The 19,080-nt window shown below is 38.5% G+C and overlaps 1 protein-coding gene across 1 annotated transcript in view; it reads left to right on the top strand.

The window, feature by feature from the left end:
- The window catches only part of LOC135472939 (short transient receptor potential channel 7-like), a 46,862-nt gene that overhangs the window by 18,268 nt on the left and 9,514 nt on the right, over window positions 1–19,080 (top strand). Inside the window, exons 3-9 of the mRNA XM_064752717.1 lie at window positions 7,795–7,968; window positions 8,794–8,961; window positions 9,452–9,713; window positions 13,049–13,205; window positions 13,642–13,766; window positions 14,458–14,642; window positions 17,127–17,245. Coding sequence (XP_064608787.1) covers window positions 7,795–7,968; window positions 8,794–8,961; window positions 9,452–9,713; window positions 13,049–13,205; window positions 13,642–13,766; window positions 14,458–14,642; window positions 17,127–17,245 — 1,190 coding nt within the window. The remainder of the gene's footprint in view (window positions 1–7,794; window positions 7,969–8,793; window positions 8,962–9,451; window positions 9,714–13,048; window positions 13,206–13,641; window positions 13,767–14,457; window positions 14,643–17,126; window positions 17,246–19,080) is intronic.

The raw sequence follows: 19,080 nt of genomic DNA, 5'->3' as shown, positions 1-19,080 counted from the left end.
CAAATCTTTTCAATTTTCAATATTTCCTTTACATTCACATGTATAGTCATTTCCTTTATGAAACAAATAATATGTCCCTGTGTAAATTGTACCACAGCTACATCCTACATTACACGTCAAGGTCGTCTGCAAGAACTGTATTCTGGGCATACTGTACTGTGGATGTTTTTCCGAGCGCATACGTGTCTCACACCAAGGTCAAACTACAAGCATGCCGCACTAGAACTCCATAAGAGCATGTTGCAGTGCATCATGTACTATTTTAACTTGACTGAATTTTTCAAGGATAATGTTTTGAAATGCTCCATACGTTAGTGTACAAGGGTGAAAGGTTGTATACGGTGTCTGTAATGTGAAACTGTCCAGGAGGATCTAAAAACAAAGTGTTCCAACAGGGACTATGCTTTCTTTGACTTCGGGTTTCGTTACACGGGTTTTATTGTTCACGCCAAAGCGTGATTGAGGACAGGCACAAATTGTCCGATTCATACGGTACCCTTGGGGAATCAACGAGCTAATCGACTTTAACAATAACATTTTTTCATCTGGAATTTGACCATCCCAATGAGGGACATTGTTCAAAGAAAAAAGCGAATTGCGAAGAAAAAACTCGATCTGACACTTTATGATACCTCCCATCTGACATTTGGCTGCTTCCAGTTGTTAACAAACGTCACATGGCTGATTGGTTCATTTTAATTCCACAGGTTACAGTATTTCTGCCAGCTTACCATCTCTCGTTTGGAGCAATGCTTTTTTTTTTTTAGTAAACTTGCTAGGCAGACGGGTGTTTGTAGATTTTTCATATGATTATTTTTTTTCAAAACCTTTTGACTGCGAATTTGCTAGCATGTTTATTGAGATAAGTCTTATATACAACCAACCTAATTATCGTCTGTATTAATATTATAATTAAGAACGCTAGTAAGGTCGATGGTGAAAAGCACATTGACAAGGCCGAGGATTTAGGGATATTCCTAAATCGTTTATTTCTTCATAACATTAATCTCTTAGATCGAAACCTGTCGTTCATTTATTCGGCTCAGCCAAACGTTGGGCAATGAAATCTGAAATTCATGAATAGGCCTATGTTGACAGCCATTAATTTCTCATAGACATGAATTAAGTCGACTGGCTAAGCTGAGAGAAATATCTTCTCCAGCTTGCTGGTTGGGAGGCCTTAAGTAGAGCTCGTTCACAGCCGTAAATGTAACCTATCGCGCTTAAACACGATATATGCTATCTTTATGACTTAAGGAGATTGGGTGGGGGGGGGGGGGGGGGGGGCGAGTCTCATTAAAGCTGACGTACTCTCTTCTCGTCCCTAGGGACATACAACGGCTGATAGCCCAGTAGACACATATCAATACATTGACTGCTGCAAAACTCTTGTCCCGTTGTGGTGACGACTGGGACAGAGTGCCCCTTGTTCTGTAATTTCAGTAGCAGTTGTTTTACTTCAAGGAATATGTCATGTGCATATTTCCTTTAAACTGAGTGGTTCGAGTGTACCCATTGTAAACTGGGAAAACATAAAAAACAACTTGATACATCCGCGCTTGTCGGGCCAAGACTGCTATACCTATTCGGCGTGACACTCCAGTGAGTCAACAAAAGAGAACCTAGCCTATTCTTACCATAAATATCATATTCATATATGCTTTCCAGTTTTTGTTGATATTGGTCAAGACTAACTCGAACTATAGGCCTAACAAAGGTGTGCAACTATGTTATATAAAAGCGCAATTGAGATGGATATTTTGGCTATAAAACGAGAGGTTATATAATATAATATAATTTGAATACTGACAAAATTAACATGCCCAGAGCGTTTTTTATGTCTATCCATTATTAGAAACTGTTAACTCCGTTCTAATTTTTTACACACTTTTTCAGCTATTTGGTTATTTGTGTTAAGAGTTGTTTTGGACATAGAGCTTGCGATTGGTCACCTTGAACCTCCATTAAGATCAGCGATTGACATACAAATGTCTCGAAGCCTGGAGTCATAGTGCACTCTTGTTTCTCTCTAGTTTTCCTCATGTGTCCTCCTTACACGTCATTAAATGTTTATACGCTGTAGTCAACGTTTTTAACATTGCCAACACAGAGCGGAAAAACTCGACGCCTCTCAAATACCGATCGGTGATTTTGTTGTCATTCCAAATAAACTTCATGTCAATTTTGAGACGAGAGTTGACTGGAGAGAATCTGCCCTGGAAAGTATACACTTTGTAAAGGTTTTAGTGCCTAGGTTTTAGTGCCTAGGTTTTAGTGCCTTGATCGTGAGATTGGTAAATGTTTGCATTAAGCGTCCAACAGAGGTAACTTTATCACGGCCAGGGACTACCGGAACAGTCCTCCGGAAAGTTGGTTATTGCAGTGACAGGTTCTGTGTACTTGACGGTTTGGGACAAGACGCGGTGGCAAAATGATGAATTGTTGTTTAACAAAGGGGTTCGTAGGTTTAATGAATTAATGGCTTTCCAAGGCGGGTGGTTTGATTAATGTTTAGTTGATAGACTTATCGATCTCTCACAGATATGCGTACTGGTTGGAATAGGACTGACGGCTTTGAAATTTGAACGGGGCGCCCGCGCCTTTCTTTAGAAATTGAAAAAAAAACCGCATTCCTTGTTCGCAAATGTGATTATGTGTCGGTTTCCCATGCATAATAGACGAGCCAGTGTAAGACTCTATCGATAAATTTTATCGGTTTCAATCTACGTGAAAAAATGAACTTGTACCACGAAAATAGCGCTTTATGACAACATTGTAGTCATTATGACTACATTGAACTGTTGTAATACTATATTAACAAATAACTCTTGAGTAAGTTACAGCGTTGGTTATTAATTTAATGTTTTTTTGCAAATATTGATGGTAATGATAACAGACAATAAGATATCCGTCCACCAAGCTGCTGTCCGCCGTCACGTAAGGGAAATATTTTTGAGGACTTCAGAAAATACCAAATAAATAAATGTATAAATAAATAAACAGGTAACAAATACTGGGATGCTATGTATAGCTACAGGAAATGTATTTTATACATAATACCTGGACATTTCAGGCTTTGAGTACACATAAAATGAAATCTAGCAAATCTAGCATCATAAAGGACATATCTAACCCTCTGCCCACAATAAGGCAACTAACACTATGATCAACAGACGGCCGAGCGCTCATCTTATTTTAATTCTGGTCATTGAGGGCGGAATAATATATAGGCACATGCCTGCCCATACAACTAAATTACTAGTCGCAAATTCGGTTTGATGCGTGCTTCCTTTCTAACACAAAATGACTTGTCTGCAAGAGACGGGGCTATCAACGCGACCCTACATCACTAGATAAGACAAGATTAACTCTTAGACTGCAATTAGCATTAAACTTTATATCAGCAGCAAGAGTGAGGCCAATTCGTGCGCCTCCTATTTTGTCTCCCCTTAACTGGCGTGGCGACGACAAAGTCCTGTTATTTCCAGCAGGCAGCAGATAATTACGTTCACAGGATGCCAACATGTGGCAGCTGCAAGAAATCCGAGTTGATGGTAATCAGGTCTCAGCAGTAGCTCATTTGAGGGCAGGTCATTATCAGTAATTCTGACAAACTACTCCTCCATAAAACCCATTTGTGACGCCCTTTTAGTTCATCTCATACAATAGAATATATCTGTACAGAGTATTGTTCAGGGATATGGATAAATTCTCCTCTAGGTCACTACGTTATCCCACTTTTTGTGAAATCGTCAGTATCTCTGGGAAAACAGTAGTCTTTTCCAAAGTTCATTTATACATCTCTGCTTATTTAAGAAGACATAAGCATTTCAGACTGATACGCAATGATCCGTGTGCACAGTTGATTTGTGCACATACAGTCTTAGAGCCTTTTTGCGTTAGTTTCTTAATTGGTAGTCTCCTTTTTAGCACAATTCGCTGAACAGTGCTACAAGTAGTAGTTAATGGATATGCAGAGTGAAATTGCTGTCGTGCTATTACCATACCCGTCATTGGTTAGTACATTGTGGGTTTTCAAACTTTTTGCGTTATCGTTATTTAGGGTTAAACTTTATACAGCTGTCACATTTTGCATGCCGTATCCAACATTTTATTTGGAAGTCATTTCCTGGCTTACAAGCTGCTTCTGCAAAAAAAACCCGCTTTACTCAATTTAATCATAGAAAGTTTGACGCAATAATGATTTACTTGAAATTTGATGCATCAGATTTTGTGTTGTAATTGGTTTAGCCTGTTGTAGTAGCGCATAGCAGTTAAAATATGTGAATTCACCACACCAGACAGGCTAGGGTATCAAAACAGACATTATCAGGACAACATACACTTGGTCTAATTGTGGAGGAATGTCTTTGGCCTTTTCCTGGCCGACCTTGCGGTTACTGGTTTCCTGTGCGTCAGTTTTTATTAAGTCATTGGAGAACGTAAAGTAAACACATTGCTTCTTTCAACGTATCGGCTTTCTCCTGACCTAAGATTTAAATTCTTAGCTATCCAACTGTCGGCAAAGAATGGGATTTGTATGCAAATTTAGCAATATTGAACTAGAGCCGCAGTTCAAGAAAGTGACAGTCAAGTGCCCTTGTTGTGACGATGTCTTTAAATTAGCCTTGGTCCGCCAGGAAAGCTTTTGTTATATTTATTCAGTATCCATTGAGTGAGACCCAGACAAACATGCTGCTTCGTTGTCGTAAATGAAATTTGAGTGTATCATTTTGTACAGAATAAAAGCATTTTTGGGATTGAAATAAGATTTTATTACCAAGACGCGCTAATGTGTCAAGGCATATTGGTTTCAGATCAGTCGATTAGTTATGCAAGGCTTTTATCAGATACTGACTGTATTTCAACAAGAAGTAAACTATCTAAATATGCAAACTGATGACAAAATCCAAGAATTTATGCATCTTTACAATCTGTCATGAAATGTCTCTGAATTAATTTAGGCGCTTTTGAACAAAGATGTAAACAAGTACAGAGAACACGACTGTCTTTACCCCCACAGTTTTACAGCATTTTTGGCACTTTCTTAAGGCATTGTTAGCAAATTTTTCTGTATTTGAATTATTATAGTTAATTAGACACAAGTGACGCAGCTCGGAGATGACATTGCACTTTTGTATGCCACGGTTACTGGGTCGAGTTTAATCATAAGGTCGTATTCAAGACTTGGTAACTATGCATTGCCTTGTCACAAGGTTGCGACATCTTGTGCCTGTGCCGATTGATGGGGGCTCTGTAGAAATGAATCCTCACAAATGTTTGGTTTGTTCTCAGTCGGACAGATCGTGATTCTGCATTAGACGGCTCATTCATGGCCTTGTTATTGGCATGTCTATCTTGAGTCCAGGAGAGGAGTCCCACACACTTATTTATTGATTGTCTATTGCGGGAGAAGGGCACCGTGAAGCGAGCCATCTTCACTGAGACACGCTCTAACAACTGGCATGGTTATCATCGCGGTATGGACACTTCCACGCTCATGATTTACGTGGCAGTGTTTTCTAGATAGGTTCCTTCCTGACTTCTATACTAACCAAGGTTCATATACTGTGCACAGCGTCCTTATAATATGCACAACATACAAACTCATATACTGTGCACAACATTCAGGCCCATATACTGTGAACAACATCCACGCCTATTTACTGTGAACAACATCCACGCCCATTTACTGTGAACAACATCCATGCTGATATACCATTTTAAAAACCCAGACTCATATATTCCGTTCACAACCGCAAACCCATGTACTGTGCACAATATCCAGGTCCATGTACTGCACACAACACCCAGGCTCATATACTGTACACAACACCCAGGCCCATGTACTGTACACAACACCCAGGCCAATATACTGTACACAGGCCGTTTAATTGGTGGCCACCTGTCTTGTTCTCATTCATCGAAGCTTTGTGTCGCTGGCATTCAGCTATTTCTATTTTATAAGTTAAAGATAAATGAACTTTCTCTTCTAAAGTATGCTGCACCATTTGCCTGAAAATAGAACAAAAGCTGATTGTCACAAGCCAACAGGTTAAAGGGGTGAACTACTCACTTAAGACGAATCTCTCGTGGTTCTGTCATGACGATAAGAGGCACATATGGGTAATCATGCATTCGCTCAGCGTTCACCTGGCTTTCTATGCCAGTATATCAGCATTAATTTGCTCTGACTGGAGTTGTACACTATTCTCATTACTCAGTACAGTATTGCAGGATAAACGCAAGTGTAAAATATCTTAAAGTATATATATACTTTGTAAAGTTATCTATGGTCTCGCATTGGATTATCAGACGGTGGAGGTATTGTGCCTTTGTTGTTTGTATGTATGCAAACATTTTGTATATTTACAATTAATTGCAAAACAAAGCTCCGAGAGCATTTAATGTGGAAGTAATTTTTTCCTACATGCGTTATAGAAAGAGATACGGCCATAACCCAGCACATTGCTCTCCCCCTCCAACAAGGGTTTTATTTCAGCATCTAAGTGCTTTTTTGTAGTTCAAATGGTATATTGCATATGTATACCAGTATGCTAGCCAAATAGGAATGGGGATTGTTGATTAAAATTATACCGAGTTTTATAACAAAACATTGTCCATCCCTTGCAGCTATAAAAACCATTGTCACGTGTACACAGCTGAGTTTGTAATTATAGAAAGTTTACGAGGAAATAAAAAACGAACATAAGTTCTTCCGCGACGCCTACGCCAGGCCTAATATTCGATCGCCGTGTCGTGTTTTTATATCAGTTTTTTAAATGATACATCCCTTTTGCGTTTTCTTCAGGAACCCCATTCTTCAACATATCTTAAATAAAGTCAATCGATTTCATTTCACTTTTGCTCGACGTCATTATGTCCCGTGGCACAGTAATTTACCCAGCAGAGCAGGCGGCTCACCAGTTCTGTACTTACCAGTAATCATTAATGATTGTGTTGTATGTACCTATTACTTTGTGGGAGCTTGGACACAAATGTGATTCATTGAAGTTTTTGCCACAATAAACCTGTTGTGTATTTTTGAAATCCGTAGAATAAATACATCAGACAGCATTCACATTTCGAAGGTCTGAGAGAACAGTCGGCAACGGCTTGATGTAATGCTGGACACATACTGCATCACAATATTTCTTCCATATGATCTAGCGCTATTGAGCCTTACCCTGCAATAGTCTTCGTATTTTACTAAAGGAGTAGACATGTTCACAAAGAATGTCGCTTTTCAGCTTCTTTGAAAGCATCGCACTAATCAAAGAAGAATTCAAAGCTACGTGAGCTCTTGTTGTCTCTATTCTTGGATGAGGCAAACATGAACATACTAGTATGTTCTGAAATAGCATGAAATAAGGCCTGCCTCAAACTTTAAGTTATTTTAGGACAATACCTGAAATGAAAAGCACGTTAATTTAATCGTCTACTTTACTACATTTCTTTTTATTGCTAATCATAACGACTTCGTTTTTATTATAAATAAAGATAGCATTCAATTACTGTTGATTTTGTGTATTTTCTGCATGTTCCTGTTTCTATTGTCTTTTCAGTAAATATGAAAAACGTAGTAAACTTAAAGCTGTTATGCAAGTGTTTTGTGTCATTTCTAGGACAATTTGTATGCGATGGTAGTAATTACTTTGACATGAATGGCCTATATCTATTCTTTATTGGTAGCTGTGATAATCATTTAAGCAACCAATGAGTTGACATTCAGGATCAATCAGTGGATCAGCCAACTAAATTATCAATCAATCTGTCTTTTGTCTTTCTTGTCAGAGTGATTACCTGGGTTTAGTGGAACAGTGTATGAACTTTGCCTGTGAACTGATGGACTTGTGTCGGGGCACGCAGGAAGTGGAGGCCGTGCTTAGTGAAGGCTGTGAACCCGAGAATGGCAAGAGAGACCCCTTGGCCAGACTCAAGATGGCCATCCGCTACGAGGAGAAGAAGGTCCGAAGTAAAGAGGCGTATTCTCAGGTTTTATGTTGTTAATAATATATAAAGAGCTGACCGTAAGCTTCCAGTCTGCAGTTGGTATGTATCAGTTTTACTATGAGTGGTTCCTCCGTCAGACCCTAAACATGTTAATAACCAACCCAGCTTGCCCTTGGAAACATAGTCGTGTGTAGAACGATGGCATGTTCTGTCAGGGTGTTCCATATACTGCATACTCAGCGTAGGCATTGTTGTCAGGTATAAGCGTCATATTGTTGTTGGGTTCCGGATTGCTTATCGCCGCGCCCGTGATACTGTGTCGTTGCTGTCATGTATATCTAGGGCTGTGACGTGTCTTGTTTTCGCTGTGGGATTTCATGTTCGCCTGTAGGACATAGGAATACACAAAAAGCATTGGTTTGCTGCGCGTTGTATTTATGATCGCTGCATACGTGTATTGTTTCATGGCATGATAAGTTAAAATCAACTTGAGGAACCCCCCCCTGTGGGACACAATACCTTTAAAGGAATCGAATTGAGAGTCCTATTAAATTCGAACAGTTCTAGAATTACATCATGCTAATCGAATTTCTTTTTACATCATCAACAACAACAACAACAACTACTACTACTACTGGTTCTGGTAACTATTTAAATCGTCTTACAAATAGTCCCTGTCAATCCAAATTTATTACAGTGTCACGATGCATCATTTTCAAATATGACCAAATCTTTTGGGGAAATTCTTTCAATAAATGACAGTAAATCGACAGAACATGCTCACAGAGGCGTACAGCTTTTATCAAAGCACTAATTCGTTACCTATTCCATTTATTTTAGTTTGTCGCCCATCCGAATTGTCAGCAACATATGACAAGTATCTGGTATGGGTCAGAGATGGGCTTTCTCCAGTCACTGAATTGGCCAAAGAAAGTTATCTACGCCATTTTATTTATCCCACTTATCCCATTTTTCTGTGTTATCTACGTCTTTGCACCTAACAGCAAGGTGAGTTCCTGTGACATTTGCTTCCATGCAGGAAAAGTGCTTGTGTGTCTTGTTTCAATATCTTGCTGTAATCCATCACAAGATATATCAAGGATTGTAACAATATAACCATTTTGTGTATGTAGTGCATTGATACGATAACGCTAGCTCTCATTACAAATTGAGTTAGAATGCTGTACTTTGCGATTTGTCTCACGGTTTAAAGGTAGAAAGGTTGCTTTTCAGTTGTGAATATCTTCCCAGATTGACGAGGTGATTTGTGGAACCTGATATCCTCATCTGTTGATTACACCCGATATGTGTTGTACAAGAGACCCTATTTCACTGATTACTGTGACCATTCCCCACTATCATACCGTAGTTTGTGTATTATCATATTCTGGTTTTACTTTCAAAGCTGTGGTCTTCTTATATTGTGCCAGTCACATTGTTAACATGTTGTATAGATTGTTTTATCTTTATGTTATACTGCCTCTGTCTTCCCTTGTAGATTGGCGCCATAATGAGATGTCCCGTGACGAAGTTCATGACTCATACAATGTCACACATGTGCTTCCTCATCCTACTCGCTGCTGCCACGTTCCGCATCACGGAGAGTGGCGTGTCAATGACCTCCACAGATGACCTGTCAGATCCTCGCTATAAGCACCTGGCAAAAGAAGAAAAAATAGAAAGTTTATTAAAAGAGACTTTGAGGCCCGCCAACACCTTGCTGACACATGTACAAATTTGTATAGTTTTTTGGATATTAGGTGAGTGAAGAGAACTGAACAGACCGTAGATGTTAGTCTGAGAGGGGCTTAGATCAAAGGCCTTTCTATCTAAAACAGGGATCACGATTAACCGGAAATGCTATTATTTCAATGTTTCTGTTGCGTTTGTGACAAAGAAATAACAAACCCACTGATTTTACTCTTTAGAGCCACTAATATCATTAGTTCGATCACTTTGATTAGTCTGCTTGTTTTTGATCACTATCAGTTTGATCATACAGCACTCAGCGTTTGCGATTTTGACGCAAACGGTGTAGATTTAGTCAAACCGGAAGTTACATTGTGTACGAGCTGTCTCAAGTGTACATCAGTGCATTTTTGGGAATGGAAATGTGAATCAATTTACCCTTTATTTCCAATGTGTGTTTTTGGTTATACCTCTGGTCCCTGTTACATGGGGAGGCTTTGGTGCGAGTTGTTCTCAAACCTCTTTGGCCGCCACGGTCACGTGGTCTATTGGTAATTAAATTTTTAGCGAATATGGTAAACTCATTTGAGTGGCAACAGTTCTAAGAATGCTCGACCCATTTGAATGAAAGCTTTCGGCTTTCCGTGAACACATATTGTACATAAAAATTGTAGATTTCAATTCTTTGTCGAAGTAGACGACCGAACACCTTCCGGTTACGTACCGTGACGGTCAATGAGGGGTAGTGCGTAGACTCAAGCTAATCTGTGCCTTGCTGAATCTGTGTGTTTCTTGTGGTGGTTACTGCGACAAAACTGTAAAATGCCCCGCAAAAGTCTGCAAGAAATCCGGCCGCATTTAGAAACTTGTGTTGTATCGATTCTTGTTTTAGGGAACCTTACTTTACCCATACAGCGATCACTCGGGGAAGGTAAGTTAGTCGGTGTTCTTTTTCCTCGCCTCTATCTCTTATGCTTCACGGTTGTGATTAGTCACTCAGCGAGGTTTATCCAGACAGCCGTTCCTGACAGGCCGAAACAGCTGCTCGCCAAACAGTCGTCAGTGCAAAATCTGCTGTCGTTCTCACCCTTATATTGTCAGGATTAATAACACCAGAGTCCTTGCACGCTGTCAGAAAACACGATAAGTTAGTAACCTCTGGCACCATCTGCAAATGTGAAATCAAGAGAGGGAAAACCTTGCTCTCATTTTCTACTCCAATGGTCTTAAGGCTTTTGACCTTTGGTCTCAACAAAGTTTTTTAAATCTTGTAAGTAAAGTACAAATTGTAAGGTTTATATCTTCGGTATTATTCGATTTTATGCCAGTAGTATTTAAAGCAGACACAAAAATTTAACAAATCTATCCAAATCAAGTGAAAATTATTTCCTCTTTATACCTACATAACAGTGATTTCTGTTAAATCTTCCACTATATTTGCGTCTGTGTGATACAGCTCATGAAGTTCGATCTTGCACCCATTCCCTTTTTGTCCACTGTTTAGCAGGGCAGCTGTTTCTGTGGATTTGATTTGTCACATTCATCTTTTCTTATCACAGCGCTGTTGTTGTCAACGAACGCCAAAGTTAACGGTGAAAGCCAAATCATAATGTCGTCTATCAGAATTAGTTGTGAGAAATGTTCGACACTGTCGATAAACCTCGACACGTTGTGATTCCTTCCTCTTCTATTCTTTATTAATCATTTCATGTGGAATCTTCACTGTATTCTGTTGTCAGTTATAACTAACTTGTACATATTTTGCTAATAAACCTTTCTCACACCTCTATATATCATTACATTTGTCTTCCACAAATGACGGACTGTAAATATTTATTGTGTACACATTTTTATTTACATAATTGCCATAACAAAAATTTCAAATATTAAAATTAATATGGAATGAAAAGCAAACGGTAATATTCAGTCACTTTTATCAATATTTGGATAAGCTATACTTCTTCTCACGAATCTTCAGCTACGATGTACTTCTTACATGTGCAATCATCCCACAAGGAAAAATTGATGTCCACTTACAAATGTGGAGACAAGAAATCACTTGTCACACCTGGCATTATTCCAACAGAAGGCCTTTCGTATTCATGATAATGATCAGATGGTTAAAGCGCTGGCTCGGTGAGGCTACCAGATTATTGACCAATGAGGTCGTGAGTTCAAATGCATCTATCGCGATTTCGGCCGAGGTATTAAGTCAAGAGGTTTGCCAGGTGACAGGGGAGGTCGCTGATTCACTCCGGTTTACTCCACCCATAAACCTGACCGCCTCCATTTCTTGAGCACGGCGTTAAACGCTAATCAAATAAATCATAATATTGATACCGGATCGTCTACTCAGTTCATGATGTGCGATTGGTTGTAAATAATTTAAATTTCAATTTCATTTTTGTTTTGGCAAATAAACTAAAAACTACAGATATGAACGCTGATGTGAGTAACAGCGATGTAGGTTTTGTAGTCTACTCCATTAAAGCCATTTTCCATGACCAGTGTTGACAGTGATTTATACTTAATATGGTGCTCATTCCGTTCATCCAGCGATCATTCCATTCACAATGTGAATGTGATATACATATTATTATATTGAAACATTATGACTTGTTGTGGTTACAAACTTATATATATATATATATATATATATATATATATATATATATATATATATATATATATATACACAACTCAATTTTATATTAAATTGCAGAATCTTCTTGTATTACGCAGCTATTTTGGCCCTCATGGAAACTAAAATTTTGTTCAAGTTTTGATGTTTGCAACAAAGCATTACTGTAAAAAGTTAATCTTAGTTTTTGTCCTCTTTTCTGTATGGTATTGATTGTGTCTATAGTTACCTCCCCCTGCACTCTAGCTTATCTTATCTGCACCCGTTTCTATTTGTTGTTTTTCAGACAGTTCCTTCACTTCTCGATTAGGAAATATAAATGACAAAAAAATTCTGGATGCAGACGCACAAAATTAAATTACAGCTTACATTTACTACGCAATAGCAGTTTGCGTCCTTGCAAAATATGAATTGGACTAAATGATGAAATTATATAACTCACCGACTACATGTAATCAATAGTCTTTGCCGGAAAGAGAAAATTGTCTGCTCGAAAAGACTACATAATTTAATATCATAAGACGGTTAACCTTTTCTTTGCAGCAAATGCCAGAGTAGCCTAAAACGCAACAACAACCCGAGATGGCACATCCAACCATAAATATTTCTATAGAAATTCTAATATAAAGAAGAATTTCTTTTTAAATGTCTTAACTTCGCACTTGACTTCAGCTGATGCGAATGGTGTTCTCGGAAAATTGGATGCCGACCAATATTTCTGAAAAAACGGGTGTTTTAATGGTGAATATGTGTGTGTATTTGCAGGCTTGTTGTGGATAGAGTGTAAACAAGTGTACAACTCAGGGGCACGGGGATATGTCATGGACAACTATAATTTTATGGATTTCATTGTTTTGTCCATGTACCTTGCGTCGTATGTACTACGGTTCTTTACGGATCACAAGGTCTCCGAATCGGACAAGTGAGTGCTGTGTTTTGATAACCGAGAATTAAACCGTTTTAACTTTATCCTGCTCAGTTTGCCTAGTAAAGTTTTATTTAGTCATTACCTTTACAAATGGTAACATTCATCTCCTGCCAGTTTCCAATCACATGATCTTTTTTACTGATATACCATATCAGTCCAGTGGATAAAAGTGGATAATCCTCGAGAAACTGGCATCCCATGAAATATCATGAAATATGCCATCTTCATGCTATTAAGTCTCATTGTTTCCAGATAGTGTGGGATTCGAACATGCGGCTTCACAGTCCATGATGGTCTAAGTTGCACGACCATCGACGGCTTTTCGGCGCTTAACCATTTTCAAAGTAATATTTGCATCGACACCTATATCGACAAAAAGCTATTATTGAGAATAAAGGCGACTTATTCGTTTGTCATTGTTTGTTTGCAGTTATTTCAACGGCACAAGTCGAGCGAGAGAGTTTTTGATAAACGAAAATCACACAGGATTTAAACAGTTTCTTTCCACTATACGATCAGACAAGGACGAAACTAAGAGCTATTTTATGGAGGCCTGTAAGTACATGTATTGTATGTTCAGGTCATTGCTAATTACTTTCAGATGAATGATTAAGTTATGATTATCAACATTCAAAAGCTTGGTGATTTTTGGACAAGCTTTAAACAGTTCTGAAACAAGGTAATATGAACGCAGCGTGTATAATTCTATAATTTACCTCAAACAAGAAGAACATTTCATCTGTAACCGTATCTAAATGTCGCCCTCTGTCAATAAAAACTAAGCTGCTTTTAGCTTGTTAGTATTGAAGTCCATGCACCACTCTAAGGTAACCTACATATTAGAACAATTGCAGAGGTAGAGGAGTGCGGACTAGCGAAAGTCAAGAGGTTGATTGTTTTATAATCTATAATACTCGCAGGGAATCTTACTGCACGTGCAAATATTTCAGTCAAGTGTTAGAAGAGTTTCAGGCGTAATTGTGCAGTAACTTGACTCAAACTGTGAGTAGTTCTGTTTTCAAAGATGACCCTGAGTAGAAAAATCTCGAGACCTTTTCGGCTCAACGAAGTTTTAGCGCTTCGCCAAAACACTATTTTTTCAAGTTCAAACACATTTGATTATCTATTTTCCGATGGGTGACCACGACGATATTTAGTGTTCACTTTCGTGTTAACATCAAACAGTTGTTGGTGATATTCATACTAAACGCTCTTCCCAAATGACTTTTCTTGTTTGAATTCACAGCCCGTTTTCAATGGAAACCCAACGACCCGGAAATCGTCTCGGATGTGCTCTTCGCCATAGCTAATGTGATAAGCTTCGCTAGTACCACCTACCTCATGCCGGCCTTTGAGGTTCTGGGTCCTCTCCAGATTTCCCTAGGCCGGATGATCGGTGATATCACACGCTTCATGGTGCTATTTACTCTAGTAAGTCCCGCATCTACAACTCTCTCATCTAGAACTGGGTGATTAACTACCTTGTTGTATTGACCAATAATTTCGCAAGGCAGAGTGTACAAAGTTGTGCTGCGATGCGTAGTAATGTTTAGCTTCAGACACACAGGCTGGCGCCTTGCCAGCATGTGGTGCAGTTTTCCACTTTATGTCTTTCATTTGTTTATGATTAATACATGGTAATGTCATTAGAAGTGATTGTTGCACCACCCCCTAGTCGGAAATAGAATTAACGATGAAACAAGTTGATGTACTCAATAACACATTGTTGTTTTCTTTTAACAAAAACTCTGTCCAGCATTTAATATTTTCATTTGTTAAATATGGATTGCTAATGACATCAAAATAATAAACTTATCCAAGTCAAATTCAATCAGACTGTGTATATAATAGCTGTTAGTCAGAGGCATGTTCTTGGTACAGCTCTAGGAAAACGAGGGCATATTAGAAATAAACTTCTACATGTTGTTTATTATATGTCATTTAAATATACATGCAAATGTGACGTTCTATGTATACTTGTTTACTGTTTCGTGGCTGACTGACGGAATGACAGACGAGGATAAATCTATAGTCCGTCTCGGTACAGATAGGGAACTCACAACATTAAAGTCATGTATCTGACTGTAGGCTACATCAAAATGAAAAACTGTCAGACTTTACCGCCAGCCAAATGTTAGGTCAAAAAAGATAAAGCTATTTTATGTTAACATTTTAAGAATTCCGATTACTGTGTACACCGGTACCGGCGTCTGGAGATATATTCCAAGATGGATCAGCGAACGATGGTTAAATCATAGAGATATTGACTGGATAGATCTAGAAACTGAATCCAGCAGTTGTCTCGACAGATCTCAACATTACGTTTCAATATGAGACTCCATAAAAATCCAAATATGATTTTGATAAATGGAGTAAGTGCGTCTGCAGTGTTGACTTTTGGGTCGAGTTATCCTCGCCGTCTGGATCTCTTCCCAGATCAGTTCGTCTTACAAGCTATTTTTCTTGACTGTGATAAAAAAAAGCCCCGTGAGTATGTGTGTTTGATAATAACATGCCTTTTTTGTGGATCATACCTTTAAAAATACGTCTATATTTCTTTCATGGCGTTTTTGTTATAGCGCTCTTTCACCTTAGGCGTACGTACATGTAGGCATGCAAACCTTTCATACACTTTCATATTAGCGTAATTAAACCGATTTACCAAGGTGCCGAACACAACATTTTCGTTATGGCCCGATTCGGCATATTAGCAAAGCTCCATTGCCAGACTATTACCTCGATTCTTCAAAGCGTCTTATAAACATAACTGACCGTTTGTCGATTTAAGACAAAACGTGAGAGGAACAATGAACAATGCAACTGCAAAGGGCTTAACGGGCTTAGATAGTAGACTTTTTCAGTTATGAAACATCACGATTAGATCTGACGGATTTTTATGTTTTCCCAGGCCTATGGCACATCCCAACTCACCTGATTAAAGTGGGTACACAGGGTTATCTCATTAGCTATCATGGTAACTTGGCTGGCTTGTGTCGTTACACTTACCTTGAATGTGGACAGAGACTACATGATAAATACTTGTAATATTGTGTCTTCACTTAGCTTTTATTTTGACTTCTCAGCTTCTTGGCGTCTTGTTTTGAAATTTATTTTGGTTTGACAATTATTACTCTGGACAGTATACTTACCTGCTGTTGTTGTGATATACGGAAGTGTGATAAAAGGAGAGATATAAGAATCGTCTCAATGTCATTCATCGCCTTGTTAGCTTCAAGACAAGTGTGGAAGGTAATGACCCTAAAGGCTTGGCCCAATTTTCCATTGACTCCATCAAATTATAATCGTGTAGGAGTGACAGTTTTCTGGTGACACAGCAAAGACTACAATCACAGTCCCGCTGGTGGGGTTTCTTAGCGACACGGTATAACCATTAACTTTGTCTACATTGATGAACATACAGGGATCAAGAGGTCGGACACCACTCAGTGGCCCTAATAGAATTATTACACCCGCGGCCTGCCCGCCCTTTGCTATCCATCAGAAGCTAATTTCCAAGAGCTGACATACCGTATATGAACATACAAAAGACTGAAAAAAGAGACGTATAAGGCACAGGCGAAAATAAAGAGGTTGTCATATGACACTAACGTTGGCATTGCTGATAACATATCAAGTAACCATGACCCCATATACGTCAGCTCCATATGAAAAGGCTGAATATAATCATCGAATAATTAAGCCGATAGACTATTTTATAACATATTTCTATTTCACACATATTCATGACTAGGGAATGTCATTTTTGCAATGTTTAGCAATGTTGAATCAAATTTAAATAATTTGTAAATCAAGAACTTACATAGGCTCAGTTATTAGCAACGTTCAATGTAACTTAACCATTCTTTACCATTTATTCTTGACAAGCTTGGTTAAATCAGATTCTGTCTTTTGCAGGTATTGTTTGCGTTCATGGTGGGCCTACATAACCTCTACTGGTATTATGGTGCACAGAGGATTAAAATGATGTTAAATGATCATGTTGTCCAAGTCCACGCTGCCCAAGCATTCCGCGGGTAAGTTTCTATACACTCCTTCTACATGGTTCTGCACTCCTCCTACATGGTTCTCCGACCACGGAAACTGACAGGAAAACGCCATCCGGCCAATTCAATCCACCAGGTCCGTCCAATCCAGTCGGTCCATCTGGAGATTCAGACCAGTTACTTAAGTAACCTGATGTGCAGTTCAGGGAAGGTTATTTTCAGGCTGAGTAAAGTAATACTGTAATAACTCCTCTTAAGGTAAAATGGCCTCGTGACGTGGACTTCCACCAATATAAGCTACATTTTGTATTCAAATCTATCTTCACGAAAACACCTGTGGGCAAGTTTGTCAGTTATTACCACATGACGGTTGTTTACGCCAAACATTCATGTTATTACCACCCATAAAACGGACATCATCATTAAAGGATACAAATAAATAAATGTGACAAGGGAAATACACATTGTGAATGAATCTTATACACACCAAACATGATCTTATAAGTCTATTTCCATTTGTCATTTGTGCCACCTATGGCCATTTGTCACTGTCTTCAAAGAAAACAAACTGTTTCGTGTGAGGCATTGATGTATCATTTTACATGGGGCTTAGTAATATTCACTTTATATGCATCTGCGGCATGATATCAGTCTGACAGGGTATTATTTACGACTGTAGTAAGAATGAAGGTTCAGTAGTCACACCAGACTCGTAAACAACGTATGATTAAAACATTTATCTGTTATGAATTAACACTGTGGAATAAATGAGTGGGGACGAAATAAGACCTCACGAAGGGCCCGATATGGACTCTCTTCTAGAAAGTAAGATTGAAGGAATTCCGGGGCAAAAAAATCCTTTCCAGGGAAATTAATTCGTCAAAGACTACAGCTTTAGTAATTGCTTCTACTTTATCTATCTTTACATCCAGAGCCATACTCATAAAGCTGTTTTATTTATTGCACATTGCATCATGAGTGGAAAGATAGGGTCGTAACGACCTATTAAATTTTACTGCAGACGCACAACGCGGTCTTTTATCTCGTTCCATTACGGAAAGCAACAAGGGTTAGTAAGGCGAACTGATACATTATAAATATATATCGATTGGACATATAATAATTGGAGAGCGGTAGTAAATAACCAATTTTACGAGGTCAATATCTTCTCCTTCACAAAAGGGGCCTACTTTAAGATTTGATGATGGACTGTCCACACATGTATTCGTGTGATAAAACAACGTTTTGATTCCCATCTTATTAAATCTGAATAATTCTTATGGATAATAGAGGAATCCGGCGAATGACCAATATATGGCAGTCTTAACGCTGGACTTATTCATAGAGCGCTGTGTTACCCCGTAACACTCTTTTCTCGATGAATTACCGCTAGTTTATGTACCCTATTTCAGCATCTCAGAATTTCTTTGTTTGACAAATAGAAAAGAACCTGGAAGCTATAGGATCAAAAAATGTTGTCTTTACAATAAGATGACTTCGATCAGGAATAAAAAAAATCCCAAGAGTTTTAAGCTACTGGAGATTTTGATGATGTTGTATTGTTTTCCTACATACATCATGGTCTTTGATGCAAGTATGGTGATTGGCATGTTTGATTTACTCATTTGCCGAACATTGTCTTAAATGCATTTATCTTAAAGATATTAGAATTTCTACTACACCTTTCCAGTTAAAGCACGGTTGGTTAAGAGAGCGGTTGTGGGAGTTAAACTTATGTCATTTTCACATGATGGTAAAATGCTAAAGGACCTTTATACTTATTGACGTAGGAAGTACGTGTGTTGACCTTTGGGAAATCTCGTCTTGTCTTTGAGTAGACTTGTGCCTGGTTTTCGTGGCACAGG

This window comes from Liolophura sinensis, chromosome 1 (genome assembly GCF_032854445.1).
Source record: "Liolophura sinensis isolate JHLJ2023 chromosome 1, CUHK_Ljap_v2, whole genome shotgun sequence".
NCBI lineage: Eukaryota > Metazoa > Mollusca > Polyplacophora > Chitonida > Chitonidae > Liolophura > Liolophura sinensis.
This window is presented reverse-complemented; position numbering and strand designations above follow the sequence as displayed.